General features: G+C 37.6%; 1 protein-coding gene across 2 annotated transcripts in view; it reads left to right on the top strand.

Annotated features, from left to right (window-relative positions):
• BLOC1S6 (biogenesis of lysosomal organelles complex 1 subunit 6) overlaps window positions 1-13,419 on the top strand; it is a 54,558-nt gene extending 41,139 nt beyond the window's left edge. The window contains exons 2-5 of one of the 2 annotated variants that reach the window (XM_036842565.1): window positions 3,050-3,191; window positions 7,479-7,566; window positions 9,825-9,911; window positions 10,666-13,419. In XM_036842565.1, coding sequence (XP_036698460.1) covers window positions 3,050-3,191; window positions 7,479-7,566; window positions 9,825-9,911; window positions 10,666-10,785 — 437 coding nt within the window. In that variant the 3' untranslated portion in view covers window positions 10,786-13,419. The remainder of the gene's footprint in view (window positions 1-3,049; window positions 3,192-7,478; window positions 7,567-9,824; window positions 9,912-10,665) is intronic. The other variant, XM_036842566.1, reaches the window with a different exon arrangement.
• The last annotated feature ends 5,453 nt before the right edge of the window (window positions 13,420-18,872 follow it).

Raw genomic sequence — 18,872 nt, 5'->3', positions numbered from 1 at the left:
AACAAAATGTGGTAGAATTCTGTTAAAAAGAATGGAGTAGATTCAAACATATTGACCATATCTGAGATATATATTTATGAGAAAACTTGTAGAACAGTATAAGCAAGATTTCATTTGTGATAAAAACAGGGTTTAACCATGTGTATGCAAAGACAATTTCTTGAAGGCTATGTAAGAAACTCCAGAGTGACTCTCTGTGGAGTAAGGTAGTGAGGAGTATTTTTACTTTTCAGGTTATACCCTCTTCTTTTGTATTTTAAGTTTTTACAATGAGTAACACTTAAAAAGAAAAAAGAAAGGAATGAAAATTCTATCCATTCTTCAAGCTTCAGCTCAGATGCCCACACCTCCTTTAGGAATTATTCCCTGATATCCCTGGTGAAAGTGATCTTTCTCTAATCTATGGCACTTCTCACATTCTCTGATTCCTCTGTATTGAGCTTTTTCAGGGAAGGGGACTTGCCTAATTTATTGTTGTAACCTCAAAGACTAGTACATAAAATGTATGTGCAGCAAATGTTTCTTGTCTCCCACAATAAAATACCTTGAACTTAGTGAATAAATGTGTGTAAAAACATGAGTAACTTCGACTCTTCCAATAATTTAACCAGAAAACTGGGGCAGGGTAAGGGGGTTGCTGTGTGTGTGAGTTAAAATGTATATATAGTTTAAGGAAGGTGTATTGGTTGTTATTCCTTAAAGTTGAAATATCATTATTTGGTTGTTTCTGTTTATCTGTAATACTTATGTTTTCTATGTATATATATATATTTTTTTTTAAAAATTTATTTATTTTTTAAATTTATTTTTGGCTGTGTCAAGTCTTCGTTGCTGCGTGTGGGCTTTCTCTAGTTGCGGTGAGCAGGGGCTACTGTTTGTTGCGGTGCGTGGGCTTCTCATTGCGGTGGCTTTTCTTTGTTGCGGAGCATGGGCCCTAGGCGCGCGGGCTCAGTAGTTGTGGCTTGCGGACTCCAGAGCGCAGGTTCAGTAGTTGTGGTGTCTGGGCTTAGTTGCTCCGCGGCATGTGGTATCTTCTTGGACCAGGGCTCGAACCTGTGTCCCCTACGTTGGTGGATTCTTAACCACTGCGCCACCAGGGAAGCCCTTCTATATTTTTTAAAGAGAGTTGCTGCTGTTTGCACTGTTATTGTAATCAAGCCTTTAGCAATGACATTAATCATAATAAAATATAATATATATAATATATAACATTAATGATATATTTTATTCACTTCCCATCTGATGGAACATCAATGGTAATATCTGTAAATGCTTCACTTTTCCCGTTATATTTTTCTTTCACTTGTGGAGTGCTTCAGTTTCTAGTTAGCTCTTACTTGTTTGAATATTGCCTTGCAATCTAGAGAATTCCAAAGTTTGTTTATGTTTCTCAGGATCCAAATAAAAACCATACTAATTTATTTTGATCTCTAAAAGCTAATTTTGAATATGACAGCATGTTGTTTTCCTCAATCTTGCCAAAATTTAGATCTGTGGTAAAAACTATACTTGGAAATGAGCTATAAGCAATATATTGTGATGAACGTATTCTGTATAATGATCTAATTTGATGTTATGGAGTATTACCAGATTATGATTAAAGAGAGGTGTTTCAGAGTTTAATATTAGTTTAAAAATGCTTTTGGAGTACCATTTTAGTAATGTGGCCATTTCACTTGTTTTTTTTTTAATTCTAAACCAGTGATTCTAAAATCTTACAAACCATTCATTGAACCCTGTTTAGAAATTGTTTTGTACTTTTCTTGGTAGGAGTAGTGATTGATGGGTATTCATGTTAGACATTTTTGAATGCCTGGAACAATGCTTACACTTATTATTCAAAGGAAAGGTAGGAATAAAATAGTTCCTGGCATCAAATCTAGATTTACACAGAAGACAATTATTATACACTATTTTCTATGGTAAATTAAGGTTCTGAATCTCAAGAGAGGAAAAATTCTTAGAAAATTTCTTTCCTGCTAACAAATGACCCTCCCTTTACCTGTAAATAATATATCAAGCTCTATGCAAAATAAATGTTGACCCATATTACTTCCATAGAATTGAAAAAAAATATTTTTAGGTATTGCATTTATTAAAAAGAATTTTTTTTAAGTTTTTTTTTTTTAATGTGGACCATTTTTTTAAAGTCTGTATTGAATTTGTTACAATATTGTTTCTGTTTTACCTTTTGGTTTTTTGGCCGCGAGGCATGTGGGATCTTAGCTCACTGACCAGGGATCAAACCTGCACCCCCTACATTGGAAGGCGAAGTCTTAACCACTGGACTGCCAGGGAAGTCCCTGCATTTAAAAAATATATAATCCCTAGGGGCTTCCCTGGTGGCGCAGTGGTTACGAGTCTGCCTGCCAATGCAGGGGACACGGGTTTGAGCCCTGGTCCGGAAAGATACCACATGCTGCGGAGCAACTAGGCCCCTGCGCCACAGCTACTGAGCCTGCGCTCTGGAGCCTACGAGCCACAATGACTGAAGCCCGTGAGCCCGGAGCCCGTCCTCCGCAGCGGGAGAGGCCACCGCAGTGAGAGGCCTGTGCAACGCAACGAAGAGTAGCTCCCGCTTGCCGCAACTAAATAAAGCCCACGCACAGCAACAAAGACTTAACACACCCAAAAATAAATAAATTAATTAAAAAAAAATTCTGCAAGCTTTTGGAAAGAAGAATTTCTTGCTTCCATTCAGTAACTGTTCCTTCCTTTTAGGCCTCAGACTCCTTTAATAATTCATTGAAAACTAAATCCACTTCCCTGAAAAATACATACACATATGGAATTTTGCGTGTGTTAATGTTCTTTTCAGCTAGACTTTACGTTGTACTAGTAGCTTAAAAATATTTTTTGAGTGCTCATAACTTGATTTTTAGAGGATGCTCAGGAAGTAAAAGTTAAAAAAAAAAAAAAAGGATACCTATAGTATCCTGTGTGTGTGCTCTGAACTCCACTGCCAGCCTCCTTTCCTCCCTCCCTGCTACTTTCTTACCCCTGTGTCAATTTAAAAGCTTCCTAAGTTTGATTTTTTGCTTGGGGACAGGTTTAAGTGACGCTTCTCCAGATGAAGGGTTAATAGAGGACTTGACCATAGAAGACAAAGCTGTGGAGCAACTGGCAGAAGGCTTGCTTTCTCACTACTTGCCAGATCTGCAGAGATCAAAACAAGCTCTCCAGGAACTCACGTGAGCTGAAAAAGACCATAGATGCACGCATTTCTTCTCTGGCATAGTCATAATCTACTGTATAAGTAAAGTATATACTGTATTAGGGATAATATTTTGTAACATTTAATACAATGGAGTATTTCTGTATCTTTTGTGTTAGCAAATGGGAGTGGAGTAATCTAAATTACATAGTATACGTGTAATTTAGATTACACAGTAATCTAAATGTAAAAAGTGAAATGAATGCTCCTAGAGTGTTTGGTCTCTTCTGAGAAGTACCCGTAAATCTTATCTAGACTCTTTGATTAGTTTTGGTGTCTCTCCACTATTTTAGAAAAGAATCGCCTCTTGGGGATGTTGCAAATGGGTATACACCTGTTTCTGAGTAGAGCTGCAAAATTGCCTCCATAGGAGTCACATTTGTTTTCAGTTGCTGGTTCACATGAGTTGCCAGAAATCCCTAATTATCTTTTTTGGAAATGACCCATTTCATTCTTAGTTTATAACTCTACTAGCTAAATAAAGGATTGGAGAATAAGCTAAGAGAGGAACAGGATAAGGAAGAATGGAATCCATAAAGTGTAATCAATATGCAAAAATATACACTCTGATTTTATCAGCTGTCACCCAGAAACAGCAGTCTGAGCTTCTTCTTCCTTTTGGGTCAGGACCTCTCTGGATTGCCCAAGCTGGCCTATTATTTCTTTTCTGTGGTGGTCACCTTTAAACTGGCTATGAACCACTGCTGCTCTAAGACTTACTCTTTGAAAACTGATCTCAGAGGCCTTTATTAGGGCAAAAGGAGAGGAATAATCAACAACTATGTCCATTTTTTAAATATTAGTAACTAATGTTATAATCCTTGGGTTTGAAGATGATAAATGAATATAAAAGTGGTACTGTGTTCTACTACATGTGGTACCCTACTGTAGTTAAGGGAGCTGGTAACATTCTTAGTTTTCTGCTAGTTCCAAGTAAGATTTTTTTTATTCCCCGGTGTGTGGTATGTCTTGTATTTTAACACCAGCCAATCCTTGTGGCAGAAAAGTCAAAGATTTTGTGGGTGAGTTTGGATGATATATGATAGACTGAAGGAAGGTAAGAAACTCTGCAAACAAAACATATCTGGTAACACTTTATTTATAGGAAGTTAGGAATCAAGGTTTAATTGGAAAGTTTAATTGATGAGGACATTGGCTAAAATTTAGTGTTTCAATAACCCCATTTATCTTCCTAGGCGTCTAGACAGTGATGATGATGATGATGATGATGATAGTAAAATCAACTACTGTTTATAACAGCTGAATATGATGAATAAGCAGTTATTAAACTTCTTGAGTGTTAAGGAAAGATAAGCAAACTTCAGAGAAAGAACAAAGAGAAATATATGGGTCTAGTTAAGAGCTTTCTACACTGTCTCATTGATCAATGTATCTGTTCTTTCACCAATATCCTGCTGTCTTGATTTCTGTAGTTTCTGTAAGTCTTGAAATTTGGTAATGTACATCTTCCAACTTTGTTCTTCTTCAGTATGTCTTGGTTATTATAGGTCTTTGCCTTTCCATGTGAATTTTAGAATCAGTTTGTTGATATCTACAAAATAACTTTCTGGGATTTAAATTGAGATTGTATTGAACCTATAGATCAAGTTGGGAAGAATTGATATCTTAGCACTATTGAGTTTTTTATTCCATGTACTTGGAATATCTCTTCATTACTTAGATCTCTCTTATTTCTTTCATTTGAGTTTAATAGTTTTTGCATGTAGATCCTATACATATTTTGTTAGGTCTATACCAGATTATTTCATCTGACAGGGGTTATTGTAAATGGTATTTTTAAAAATTCTGATTGTTCATTGCTGGTATATAGGAAAGCAACTGACTTTTGTATATTAACCTTGTATCCTGAAACTTTGCTATATTCACATATTCGTTCCTGGGTTTTTGTTGTTGTTGATTCTTTGGGATTTTCCACATAGGCAATCATGTTATCTGTGAACAAAGACAGTTTTATTTCTTCCTTTCTAATCTGTATACCTTTTATTTCCTTTTCTTGTCTTATTGCATTAGCTAGGACTTCCAGTAAAATGTTGAATAGGAGTAGTAAGAGCGGACATCCTTTCCTTGCTCCAGATCTTTAGGAGGAAAGCATCTAGTTTCTTACCACAAGTGCAATATTAGCTGTACGATTTTTTAAAAGATATTCTTTATCAAGTTGGGGAAGTTCCTCTCTCCTCCTAGTTTGATGAGAGTGTTTTTAATCATGAATGGTGTTGGACTTCATCAAATGCTTTTTCTTCATCTGCTGATAAGACCATATATGATTTTTCTTCTTTAACCAGTTGATGTTGTGGGTTACATTGATTGATTTTCAAATGTTGAACCAGCTTTGCGTACTTGGAATAAATCCCACTTGGTTGTGGTGTATAATTCTTTTTATACATTGTTGGATTTGATTTGTTGATATTTTGTGGAGGAGTTTTGCATCTATGTTCTTGAAAGATAATGATCTATAGTTTTCCTTTCTTGTAATGTCTTTTTTTAAAAAAATAAACTTATTTATTTATTTATTTTTGGCTGTGTTGGGTCTTCGTTGATGCTCACGGGCTTTCTCTCCTTGCAGTGAGCAGGGGCTGCTCTTTGTTGTGGTGTGTGGGCTTCTCCTTGCGGTGGCTTTTCTTTGTTGCGGAGCATGGGTTCTAGGCACACGGGCTTCAGTAGTTGTGGCTCATGGGCTCTAGAGCACAGGCTCAGTAGTTGTGGCGCACGGGCCCAGTTGCTCCGTGGTATGTGGGATCTTCCCGGACCAGGGCTCAAACCCGTGTCCCATGCATTGGCAGGTGGATTCTTAACCACTGTGCCACCAGGGAAGTCCCTCTTATAATGTCTTTATCTGGTTTTGATTTTAGGGTAATGCTGGCCTCATAGAATGAGTTAGGAAGTGCTCCCTTTACTTCTGTTTTCTGAAAGAGATTGTGGAGAATTGGTATAATTTCTTCCTTAAATGTTTGGTAGAAATCGCCATGAAGCCATCTGTTCCTGGTACTTTGATTTCTGGAAGGTTACTACTTATAGATATAGGCTTACTTAGATTATGTTTCTCCTTGTGTGAGTTTTGGTAGTTTGTGTCTTTCAAGGAGTTAGTCATTTCCATCTAAGTTATCAAATTGGTGAGCATAGAGCTACCTGTAGTATTCCTTTATTATCCTTTTAATGTCCATGAGATAAGTAGTGACGACCCCTCTTCCATAAATTATGTTAGTAATTTGTATCTCCTCTCTCTTTTTCTTTGTTAGTCTAGCTAGAAGTTTATCAATTTTATCAATATTTTGGAAGAACCGACTTTTGGTTTTGTTTATTTTTTATTGTTTTCCAGTTGTAACAGCCTGTTTTTGCTGTCCTGCTTGTCTTGGATCATTGGCTTGCTGGGTTCTCCTCTCATCCATTCTGGTTTCACCTTCTGTGGTCTCCAGTCAGAGCCGAAGGGACACTTATGACCTGTAGGATATGCCATACTCAGTGCTGGGTGGTGGAGATGTTTTAACTGCCCTTCAGTCTCTTCATTGCTATTTCTTTTTTTCATTGTTGTTCTCTGTTTAGCATACTTCTGCAAGCACATCATATCATATTTTTCTTTGTCTATAGTATTCTTTAAAATATTTAATTAAGTGACCCCCCACAGTGTCACTTATTCCTGTGATCCTAGCATTGGTTGATCTGGAGAAGAATATCAGAGAAGTTGGCTTCTCTTCCTCAATAGAAAGTTTTGAATCAGATTTTATTGAGGAGTCTTAGAAATTACTTGGTCTGACCTTCTTACTTTGTAAATGAAGAAATTTAGGTCCAGAGAAACTAAATTTCCAAGATCACACCAACTGATTATTATCCCTTGATACTGCTTTTTTTCCAACTCTAATCTAAAAAGTCACTGCTCCTCTTCCTTTATGGTAATGTTACAATTTTAATATATATAAAACATCAAGTTTCTTGGGCAAGATAGTATAAAAAAAACTTTTTTGGGGCTAATACAGAGGGTTGTTAGAAATAAGTAATAAAATAATTTAAAATGGTTTGATGTTATTCAAATCTGAAATTGAGGCAAGAATAAAAGATGTATTTAATTATCAGAATATTGGAATATTATTTTGAAAAAGATTATGATAAACTAAATAAGCCTTGGAGAGTCAATAAATTTCCAACTTAATTTCTACTTTTAACATTAACCAAGATGAATGTGATTGCTTTTAATGAACCATCACTTAAAGTATGTAAAGTTTATTTTGGCTGTGTGCTTTTGTTTCAGACAGAACCAAGTTGTATTATTAGACACACTGGAACAAGAGATTTCAAAATTTAAAGAATGTCATTCTATGTTGGATATTAATGCTTTGGTAAGTATGATTTAGTTGACATAGCTTAATGACATCTTGTTTTAGAAATAACTAGGTTTATCCTCCCAACTTTGTACTTATGTATGTTTGAGATACCTACGTATGTTTTCCTCTAATTTTTAAAGTTTAGAATTTGTTGTTTAACAGGAAACCTTGATTTACTTTATTAGACCTTCTATTGTCTTGAATTGTTAGCTTTCAAATGTTGAACTTGTGATAGGAAATTGAGCTTATATATGAAAGTCTGGAATAGATCTGCTCATAATTAAAGACTAATAAAAGAGAAGTAAAAGTAAGGAACTTTGGAGGTACTATTTTTCCCCTTAAGGAAAGCACATCTCTCTTTATCAAGTACATGGTTTTTAAAATTAGCATTTATTTAATTGTATGGCATTTTCATAATGCCATAACAAATTAACGCTGAAACAGACTGTTTGAGGGTCCTTTACGTCCCCTTTATATCTTTCAATGTAAGTGACAGTAGTTGAATTTCATCAGAAACTTTATAGCTTTTTGATGAGAGGAACTAATACTCTTTATTTTAGGAGATGGAGAATTAACAGAAATAAGGAACTTGTGGTTACCTTTCTCTTTACCCGGAACATTAGAAATAGCTTCATTTGCATGATTTTGTGGACTTTCATATATATACGTCAAAGAATGGACTTTTCATTGGAAAAATGTGGCTTATTAATGTTTTCCTTTTATAACAATCAAAAACCAGGTCCACCTTCTCTAGTATTAGGCAGAGGCCTGTGGTAGTAAATACAAAGTCTTCTACTCAGTAGTTCTTGATTTGTGAAGGAGGTGGTCTTTGTCTTCTCCATTGAGTTCATGTTGCAGCAGAACTACATATTTGTTGAATGAATGAACCAAGCATATGTAATACTGTCGCTTCCATCTGAAAGGGCAGAAACTAAGTCTTGCTCTCCTTCCTTCTCTCAGCCCATGAGTGGTGTTTTTTTGTTTGTTTGTTTGTTTGTTTAATTTTATTTTTTTATTTTTGGCTGCATTAGGTCTTTGTTCCTGTGCGTGGGCTTTCTCTAGTTGCGGCAAGCTGGGGCTACTTTTCATTGCGGTGCGCAGGCTTCTCATTGTGGTGGCTCCTCTTGTTGCGGAGCATGGGCTCTAGGCACGCGGGCTTCACTAGTTGCAGCACTCAGGCTCAGTAGTTGTGGCTTGCGGGCTCTAGAGCACAAGCTCAGTAATTGTGGCGCATGGGCTTAGTTGCTCCACGGCATGTGGGATCTTCCTGGACCAGGGCTCGAACCGGTGTCCCCTGCATTGGCAGGCGGATTCTTAACCACTGCGCCACCAGGGAAGCCCCCCAAGAGTGGTTTTGATTGTCATTCAGGAACTGAAAAATAGAAGCCCAGAGAGAGAGAAAGAGGGTCTGTAAGCTCTAGAGCTCATCAGACTCTGACTTTACTTGTAGCTACATTAAGGCTGCTAATCTCTGTACTGACACCTCTTTCCTTTTTTTTACCTGATCTTCTCTTTCTGTTACCTTCCTTCCTGAGAATGAGGTGTTTTTTTTTCCTTCTCGTCCATCTCTGGCTCAGATGGAAAGTCTATACTTATCACTCCTTGGGAAGAAAAGTGTCCTTACAGAGATTGTTCTCCTTGGTCTGACTTCAGAAGCCCAAAGAATATGATCAGACTTGTCCACAGCCTTCTCAGGGCTCTCTGGCCACAGCTTGGTTTTTCCTGATGGGCAGACACTTCACTTAAACTGTCCTGTGTACCCTGGCTCAGTCTCTCCCTTGTAAAGGCAGTAGAGAGTGTTTTACTTTTCTTAAATGAAACTGATAGCATTGTTGGATAGTCTTACTAAAATTTTAGAATTATATTGCATGGTTTTTATTTTTTTGAGTTTTTGAGTTTTATTTTATTTATTTTTTTATACAGCAGGTTCTTATTAGTTATCTGTTTTATACGTATCAGTGTATATATGTCAATCCCAATCTCCCAATTATATTGCATGTTTTTAAGGCAAAATGTTATCTTACAGAATATAAATGTCTATTTTATGTTTAGTAACTTTTAATCAATCTGAACTGAATCAAGTATTCTCAAAAGCCTACTAGTGGTTTAAATTAAATTTGAATCTTGGAATTAAAATATGGAGATAATTAGATCTTCAAAAATTTTGACAAATTTAGGCAGAATGAACTGTAATTTAGGTATTGATTTATTTACCCATTTTGATATTTCAGTCTGTTTTAAATTGACTTTTAAATTTACTTTTCCATCTTAAGTTCACTGAAGCTAAACACTATCATGCCAAGTTGGTGAATATAAGAAAAGAGATGCTGATGCTTCATGAAAAGACATCAAAGTTAAAAGTGAGTCGAAAATTCTTTCACAGTCTTTATAGAAGTAGAGGTTTAATTGTCTGTTTTTCTTCAGTATTCATTTTCTGACTTCTTATATATTCATATATAATAGGATACTTAATTCATGGTACATTGTTTTCTTTTAAAACACATTCTTATTAACCCCACTCCGGGCTTTTCTACTAATAGCTGGGCTGGTGGGCTCACATTCTCTGAATATGTCACTATATTTCTCATTTAATAAGAGTTTTGAGTAACAGAATTTTTTTATCAAGGAGACCTTAAATTACCCAGAACATTTAAAAATTGTGAATCACTATATTGTACACCTGTAACTTATACTATACAGCAACTATACTTCAATAAAAAAAAGTTACTCTGAAGAAATTTAAAAGTTAAACGTGAAATTTATTATTATGTATTGATTACCTTAAATCAAAGCACTATTACTTAAAATTGTTTAAAATTTTTTATTTTTAATTTAATATAAAGGTTACTTTCCAGTTACAGTTATTACAAAATATTGGCTATATTCCCCATGTTGTACAATACATCCTTGAGCCTGTCTTACACCCAGTAGTTTGAACCTCCCACTCCCCCACCCCTATATTGCACTCCCCCACCCCTATATTGCACTCCCCCACCCCTATATTGCACTCCCCCATAAACCACTAGTTTGTTCTCTAAAAACACTACTACTTTTAAATTAGGCCATAACCTATAAGCCTTTTGCTCTCTTGGTTTTTAAATTTTTTTGACTTAGAAAAGAGCACTTAAACTGCAGCAGAAGAGGCAAAAAGAAGAGCTGGAAAGGGAGCAGCAACGAGAGAAGGAATTTGAAAGAGAAAAGCAGTTAACTGCCAAACCAGCTAAAAGGACGTGAGAAGTTGGATGTTTGTGTCCTTCCTTCCCCTGTTCATGTTCTGGATTTGAGATGACCCAGTGTAGACTGAAGTTAAGGTAGTGCCTTATACCATTGTGTTATGTTTTGAAATCCTTTTCCCACGAGTGCTGTCTCTCTATTTTCATTTCAGCCATTCAAGAAGCTTTTTTTCCTAAGTAGAAGGCATAATATCACGTGGTTTGGATATTTTATATGTAATTTTTCAACTTTGTTTTGCTTTTTAAAATTCATTATTTTGGCGTTAACTCATTTATAAACTGGAAAATGGTTTGTTTTAATAGTCTAGACTATAAGTGGTTAAAAATTAGTATGAATTGTTTAGCTTCTTAATAAGTGTGGATTTAAAAGTTTCAGTTTCTTATTTTATGAAATGAATTGCCTTTCTGGCAATACAGCGCTGGGTTTTGGCAGTTGCCTTTTCATTGGTTAAGAAGAATTGCCAGCTGTTTAATCACATATGCCACTGGAAAAGAGGTGGTATAAGCCTTTGTGAAGAACATGATAGAAAAGTGTGTACACAGGAAATAGTAGCATCTTAGACATAGCATAGGTGAGCAAGATGCCATGTAGATTCCACTAACCATATACTATATCTGCTTCCTAGCTTTGTTGTTGCTGTTTTTTCCTTATTCTGCTTCTGGGTTCAAAGTAGATTATATCTGTTCCTAAAGTTTGGCGGGGGTGGTGTAGCTTTCACACACTCAAATGTGTTTAAATATTTATAATTCTTAGTAACAGTCATCACACACTGTGAGGTACAGTTGTCAAGCTGATAAGATAATGGACCCAACTTTCCAAGTGGAAAGTCTCACTGCTAGTTCTAGCTATCCTCTCATTTGCTGTGTGGTCTTACATGTGGTTACTTTTTCTGTGCTTTTAAAAAAAATTCTTAAAGTAGAATGATACATACCAACTACCCATTATAGCTTCTTCACAAAAGAGGCAGCATGATACCTTTAGTGTTTTCTAGATCCCCCCTCCCCCAATATTACATGTAGAAATTTATTATGTGAGGGAAATATTATGAAGTTTCATTGTTTTAAATTGAGAGTGTATTATTCACTGTTTTAGTAGTATTTAATATCCATGATGTCCAATCTCTATTACATAAGAGACTGTACAGATTAGATTACAGATTATGATTAGAATGTGTATCTTTTATAATCTACGTTACATTTGGTAAGCTGGAATCACTCACTACCTCTGATCACATATCAGGCTAACCAATGATGGAGAAGGCATTAGATTTACGTCGAGTGCTAAGAACTGGTCTGTTTAAAGGTTTAAAAAATTTGTTTGAAAACCTTTCCCTTCTTTAGTGAATGGATTATGATCTCACAGTTCACTTGGTTTTGACCTTATGTTTAAGAGTATAAATATATTTTATTTTTAAAGGCTACGTGTTGCCCTCAAACACTGGCTAAAACTCCTAGGGCAGGATCGTTAGCACTGGCAGGACAGTGTCACCTAAACTGCTGAATGTGCTCGTTTATAACCTGACAGAGGCTGTGCATTGTTTCTTAGAGTGATTTGTGGTGGCCAGCCGCAATGATTGTTTAAAATGCTGGTTCCTGGACACCACTCTCAATCTACTGAAGCAAATCTGTTTGTTTTTCTCTTTTTTTCCTTTTCAAAAAGTTTCCTCAAGTGATTCCGATGTACCTTATAAGTTGAGAACCGCTGGTCTAGTGATCTAGGTCAGAGGTTTCCACACTGGGCTGCATATTAGCACCTGGAAACTTTAAAAAAATATACTCTTGAAGATTTTTACTCATTAGTTCTTAGGTAGGGCCCATGCACATTTTAAAGAGCCCCCCCAGATAAGTCCAATGCAAGGAACCACTGGTCTAGACTGTCTAGTGATTTATATTTATAAGGAGTGAAATAGTTTGAAAGCTACCCAGTAACTCTTGGGATTAATCTTATGAAATAAATTCTTAAACTGCTGCTTTTGATATAAAGTCAGATTTAAGACTGAAATAAATAGCAGGCCGGAAATAGGTATAGAATTCTGGTTAATTGAACTTTTGTGACCTGTACTTAAATAAATCATGTTTATTGAGTGAATGGCAAGGCACATGTACTTTTAGAAATGTATTATTTACATTTTGAAGATTTCTTAAAATGTCAAGAATATATATTAGGATCCACTATTTTTAGGTCAATTGTAAATCAGAAGTACTGTTACTTTGGCAATTAAAATCTAAAACTTTAGCTGTATTTCAGTAGCGTACAAGCATATCTTACTGACTAAAACTGAACAGAACCCTTATAATTAGTCTTGCTGTATTTTTGCACAAAATTATGAATTGGTACTTGAGCTGAAAAAAATTGCCTATGGTGTTTTGGTTGAAAAAAATTGCCTTTGTTTTGAAACTATATCATATATGGACTGAACTAAAGTGATGGGAGTTAATTTTCTATTTACTTTGTAGGAGGTATCATGTAAATATGCAGACGTTGAATGTGGTATGGATTGTGTCCGCAGTGAATTTTTGGGTGGATACAGTTTATAAATATGCCAATTATATACCCTCATATACTTGTCTGATTTTGAGTTTGTAAAATGAGGACTCCTTTTTACACATTTAATAAAGAAAAGAAAGGTCTATGAATTATCCAGTATCATTTATCAAGCACTGGTGTGCACACAGCACGGTATACTTCCCTTTATGTACTTTACTTCAGACATTCCTTTCCTTTGCTTTCCTCTCCTGTCATCTTCCTCTTAATGTTCTCTGTAGGTTGTGTCACAAAATGACTGGTCGGCTCATGAAATCCTTTTCGGAAAGGTGATAGAAAGTGTTATGAAAAGATTCTGCCTGAAATAACCCAACTTCATAAAGTTCTTCACTATTTGAGAATAAGAATATAGCTACTACTTTTGTTTTTTTAATTTATTTATATTTTATTTATTTTATTTTTGGCTGTGTTAGGTCTTTGTTACTACGCACGGGCTTTTCTCTAGTTGTGGCGAGCAGGGGCTACTCTTTGTTGCGGTGCTTGGGCTTCTCATTGCGGTGGCTTCTCTTGTTGTGGAGCACGGGCTCTAGGCACGTGGGCTTCAGTAGTTGTGGCTCCCGGGCTCTAGAGTGCAGGCTCAGTAGCTGTGGTGCATGGGCCCAGATGCCCTGCAGCATGTGGGATCTTCCCAGACCAGGGCTTGAACCCGTGTCCCCTGCATAGGCAGGCGGATTTTTAACCACTGCGCCACCAGGGAAGTCCCTAAAGCAATGATTCTTAATCATTAAACCTTCAGACCTCACTGTGCACATATTTTTAAAAGTTACTTAGTTTCTAGGCTTTCCTTTTGGATCAAGATAGTTCCTATTTTACATATTTGTTCAGATATTATGCTTGTACAGATGAATCAGATATTTAAGATTTGTTCTATTGATAGCTTATTCACACTGTTTTAGCTCTGCTTGCATGTATGAGGCCAGGTGCCATCTAGTCTTCAGGTTAACATTTGGGTGAAACTAGGTTTATTTTCAAAGCCATCAAGAGAGTAAAGGGGAGTAGTCAAGGGTGATGGTTCTAATGACTAGTTTAAAAAGCACTTAAAGCAGAAATTCCAAAGAAATACAATGTGAAGGAAGGGCAGTCAAAGAGAAGATCGGTGAAATTTGGGGTGGATTGGGGATGGTAATAGAGGAAAAGAAAAGGAAAGGCCACGTCCGAGGTAGAAGGGAAAGGTGATGTGTCTTTTGTGTACCTTGAATAAAGGAGGCTTATAGGCTTGTGAAGAATAATAAATTAATAATATCCGCCTGTTTTAAGATGAGGTCGCCCCCTACTGTCACTTCATCGTAAACTGAAGAAAAGGTTGTAGCCTGCAGTTCGTTCTGGTTTAGATGATGTATATTCCTAAAGTGCTTCAGGAGGCCTGCCGTGCTCAAATTTGGATAAGCGTGTGTGGGTGCTGCTCACTCCTATTCCAGGTTTGACGTTTATTAGGACTTTGGAAAAGAGAGTCAAAAAGTATATTGAACACTTAGTACAAGAGAATAAATACTAAGAAATAAACACATGTATATAGACCTGAAGTTTCCTGGCCTCTGCTTTGATCATAAACCTTTAAATTTTAAAGAATATAGAACCTTCATAATATAGTGGTTAGGATTGTGGACCTGAAGTCAGACTGCTGTGGTTTATATTCCTGCTTGATTTAGGGCCTTGGACTTGCTTAAACCCTGTGTACCTTTCAGTTTCCTAAACTGTAAAGTTGGGATAAGTGTTTCTGGCTTCATAAGGTTATGAGGTTTTGTGATATCCATATAAAGGCCCGTAAAAAAATAGGAAGAGCTGAAGAAATGTTGGGTGTTATATCATGGTATCTTGAAGTCACATATACACATGTGGGGATGGTGCTTATTTTGCCCCTTTGTGCATGCTTGTTTTTGTTCACAGGATTTCCACTGGGATCCTTGGTTCTTCAATGTCTTCCTGTTAGACACCTATTCGTTCTTTGCAACTCAAATGTCTCTTCTTTATGGTTTTTCAAACCACTTCCCAAAGAATTTTTTTTCTTGTGTTCTGTAGTACTTAATATATTTGCCTTAGCATTTACAGTATTGTTATGTGTTCACATGTCTCTCAAGATCAAGGATATTTCTTAGTCATTTCTGTTCCATGGTGCAGTAGTGCCTGGCCTATAGTTATTAATCAGGGTTCTCCAGAGAAACAGAATGAATCTGTGTGTGTGTGTGTGTGTGTGTGTGTGTGTGTCTGTGTGTGGAGAGAGAGAGAGAGAGAGAGAGGTAGAGGTAGAGATAGAGATATTTATTTTAAGGAAATGGCTTATATGATCGTGGGAGCTGGCAATTGCAAAATCTGCAGGGCAGGCGAGCAGGCTGGGGACGCAGGGAAGAGTTGATGTTGCAGCTTGAGTTCAAAGGCAGTATGGAGGCAGAATTCGCTCTTTCTCAGGGGGAATTTTCTTAGTCTTTTTCTCTTAAGACTTTCAACTCATTGGTTGAGGTCCACTCACATTATGGAGGGTAATCTTAAAGTCTGCTGATTTAAATGTTAGTCTCATCCAAAAAATGCCTTCACAGCAACATCTAGACTGATATTTGCCTGATATTTGCCCAAATATCTAGGTACCATGGTCTAGCCAAGTTGTCACATAAAATTAGCCATCATGATTGAGACTGAATTGAATCTAGTAAGAGAAATAAACAGATATTAAAAATAGCTATAATAAAAACCTGGATTACATAAATGCCAAATAGGGACTATTACAATAAAAAGATTAAGTTCCTGAAATTGAAACATGTCTTGGGAGTCTGTAATCCTTGGATAATCTGAGCCACTGCTTCCATCCCTGATTACATACTCAATTAGACTAAAAAGAAAAAAAAAATAAATGATAGCAAGTCCCAAGATCTTGGGAATAAAATGAGCTCAGAGATAATATGTGTACGGGACTGTAGAAAAATAGATGCTACATCAGTTGTAGCTTTATACCTTCTCTATTAACTAGGGGCTGTTCAGTTTTCTTAAAAATGGCTTCTAGGAAGAGGTGGGCAGTTTTAGATCAGGCTCGACAGATGAGCACATCTTAAGATTAAAACCTGATGAAGCACAGAAGGGACAATGCTGCCATCTTGTGGTACTCTGCTCCCCTAGTCTACAAATTCTGTATTGTCTCAACTAGTTTGATGAAGTTTGGCTTAAGCGTTTTCAACTATAGTGTTTTTGGTAAGTCAGGGTTTTCTGTATGGTCTGAACTTTTGTTTAAACAGTGAGATGTTTGAAAGTGATCTGTGAAACATCAGGTTTAAAACTACATTTTTCTAACTTTTTGAATCTTTTAGTTTGATGTTAGGCTTGAGGGTCCCCCCTCCCTCCCCCCGCCCTTCTCCAATCATCTATCATCATCCACCATGCTCAGAATACTGTTCTAAGAAAAACATTCCAGGCCAAAGATCTTGCTGTGGGCAAAGGTCTCAGGAGTTCTGTGCTTTTATTCACCTGACTGTCCCCATTGGGCCTTTGCTGATAGGATCTGGGGTGAACACCTGGCCCAAGGGCAGCCAACCCATGGGCTCAGTGGTGGAAAAATTAGCCTAGCAGGAAAAACTCTGCCTAGATGGGGACATAGAGTATCTCATTGGCCTAGTCGGTTACTGTCTTGGGAATATGTATTAGAATACTCGGAGAGAATCAGCCCTTCAGTAATTGAAGGAGAAATGAGAAGACACACAGAAGCAGACAGAACAGCTGAGTGTTATGTGGGGAGGAGTAGGGAATCCATGAACTTCTACTTCTGAAAGGGGACAAGGTCATAGACCCCTCAAAATATCTGGGATCCCGAGCTATTTTCCTGTATAAGGCTCTGTGTGACCTGGGTGCTGGGCTTTTCTTAGGTCCCTATGGGATTTAATTACTGGGCTAAGATTCCCGTTTTCCACAGTACCACCCTCCCGTCCCCTACTCCCCTTATTTATGAGATAACCTTAACAATTCTTTATTTATTGCAACGTTAGGCATCTAGCATTGTCATTGTCTTTTAGTTTCCCTAGCATGTTATATCTTTCAAAGTGTTTTAGTGTGCACTATCTAATTTAATAATAAGGATGCTATTTAGGAGATTATGTGTTTCCACGCCTGCTAATCCAGGAGTTCAAGGAAGAAGATAACACTGACCAGCACCCGGGTAGGAGCAGTGCTGCAGCCAGCCAAACACGTACTCTCATTGCTTGCTGCGGTTTTTCTCCTGTTTTATCCAGTTTTCTTAGAGTGTTCTCATCTCTGGCTGGATTTCTTATCCCACATCTACTTCCAGCTCATTCCCAAGCCTAAAGTTCAGAGCCCTATAGCTCTGTTGAGCACCTGTTATATGCCAGGTGCTTTATACACATCACCTCATAACAGCAACTTTAGGAGTTACCACCCTAACACCATATCCTTATCAGCATTTTATAGATGAGGACATTTTACAGATGAGGACAGCTGAGACACATTGAGTCTGAGTAACTGCCCAGATCACACAGCTGCAAGTGGTGGAGCTGAATTTGATTCTGGGAGAAACCCAAAACTACCACGTTGCTGGGGAATTTTCTTGGGCTAGAGACCCTAGGACCAGAGATAGAAATAGGTTTGGGAGTTTTACTTTAAATCTTTCTCTAAAGCTATACCAATGATAGGGAATTATGTGGACGAACCATCTGCTAATTCGTTTAATCCAGTCTGATAATATTGGAAGAAGTGGAGGAAGCATGTGTTTCCCTGTTAGGAGAGAGCCTAGTAGGAAGAATGCACAGAACTCTTCTTTGATTTTCCTGCAAGGCTGTTTTAATTTTAGACTGACTCTGAAGCTCCACATTTCTGCAATAGAAACAAGCAACAGTGAGACTGCACCTGGGTGAGATGCGGCTCAGGAGCCTTCCCTTGAGATGCTACCTACTGCTGGAGTACACGGAAGAAGGGCAAAGCTGCTGGGAGAAGTGAGCGACTCCAGAAGGGCCAGGACATTCCCATTACAGCTGTTTTGAGACCTTCACCACCACCACCGCCTCGAGAAAGCTATCATGGATGTTGCCTTGCTCGGCCTGCATTTCTGGGTCTTCAGCTGACCACTCAGCTCCATCTCTTTCTGCACTTTTATGGCTTTGGGGGAAGAACACAGGAGGAGAAGCCAGATTTCCTCACTGGAGGCCCCTGAGCAGTTCAGTTTCCCTCAGGGGTAAACATGCAGACAGGAGGTGATCCCTAAGACTCTTCCGGCATTAACAGTATGAGACACCTTGTGTCCCATGGCTCTCAAGGAGTGTTGGCTTATGGGCTGTTGCTTCACCAGCCCATCTGCTTGGTGCAGTGGCAGCATCTAGACAAAAGCCCTCATCTCAGATGAGATTTTTGTAGCCTTTAACTACCTCACAGCCTGGGCCTCAGAAGAATCCTAAGGTCCGTGAATTTACCCTCGCGCAATGAGGGAGCTGGGAAGAGATGGCTTCTGAATGAGGGCAGATGCACCTTTCCTGTCTGGATTGAAAGAATAATGGCGAGGAGAGAGGCGGAGAGGCACACATGAGACACCTTGCCTCTCTGCAGTCCATCCT

Source organism: Balaenoptera musculus, chromosome 2 (genome assembly GCF_009873245.2).
Source record: "Balaenoptera musculus isolate JJ_BM4_2016_0621 chromosome 2, mBalMus1.pri.v3, whole genome shotgun sequence".
In the NCBI taxonomy this organism is placed as follows: domain Eukaryota; kingdom Metazoa; phylum Chordata; class Mammalia; order Artiodactyla; family Balaenopteridae; genus Balaenoptera; species Balaenoptera musculus.
The sequence above is the reverse complement of the archived record's forward strand: the minus strand, read 5'-3'. Positions and strand labels throughout refer to the sequence as shown.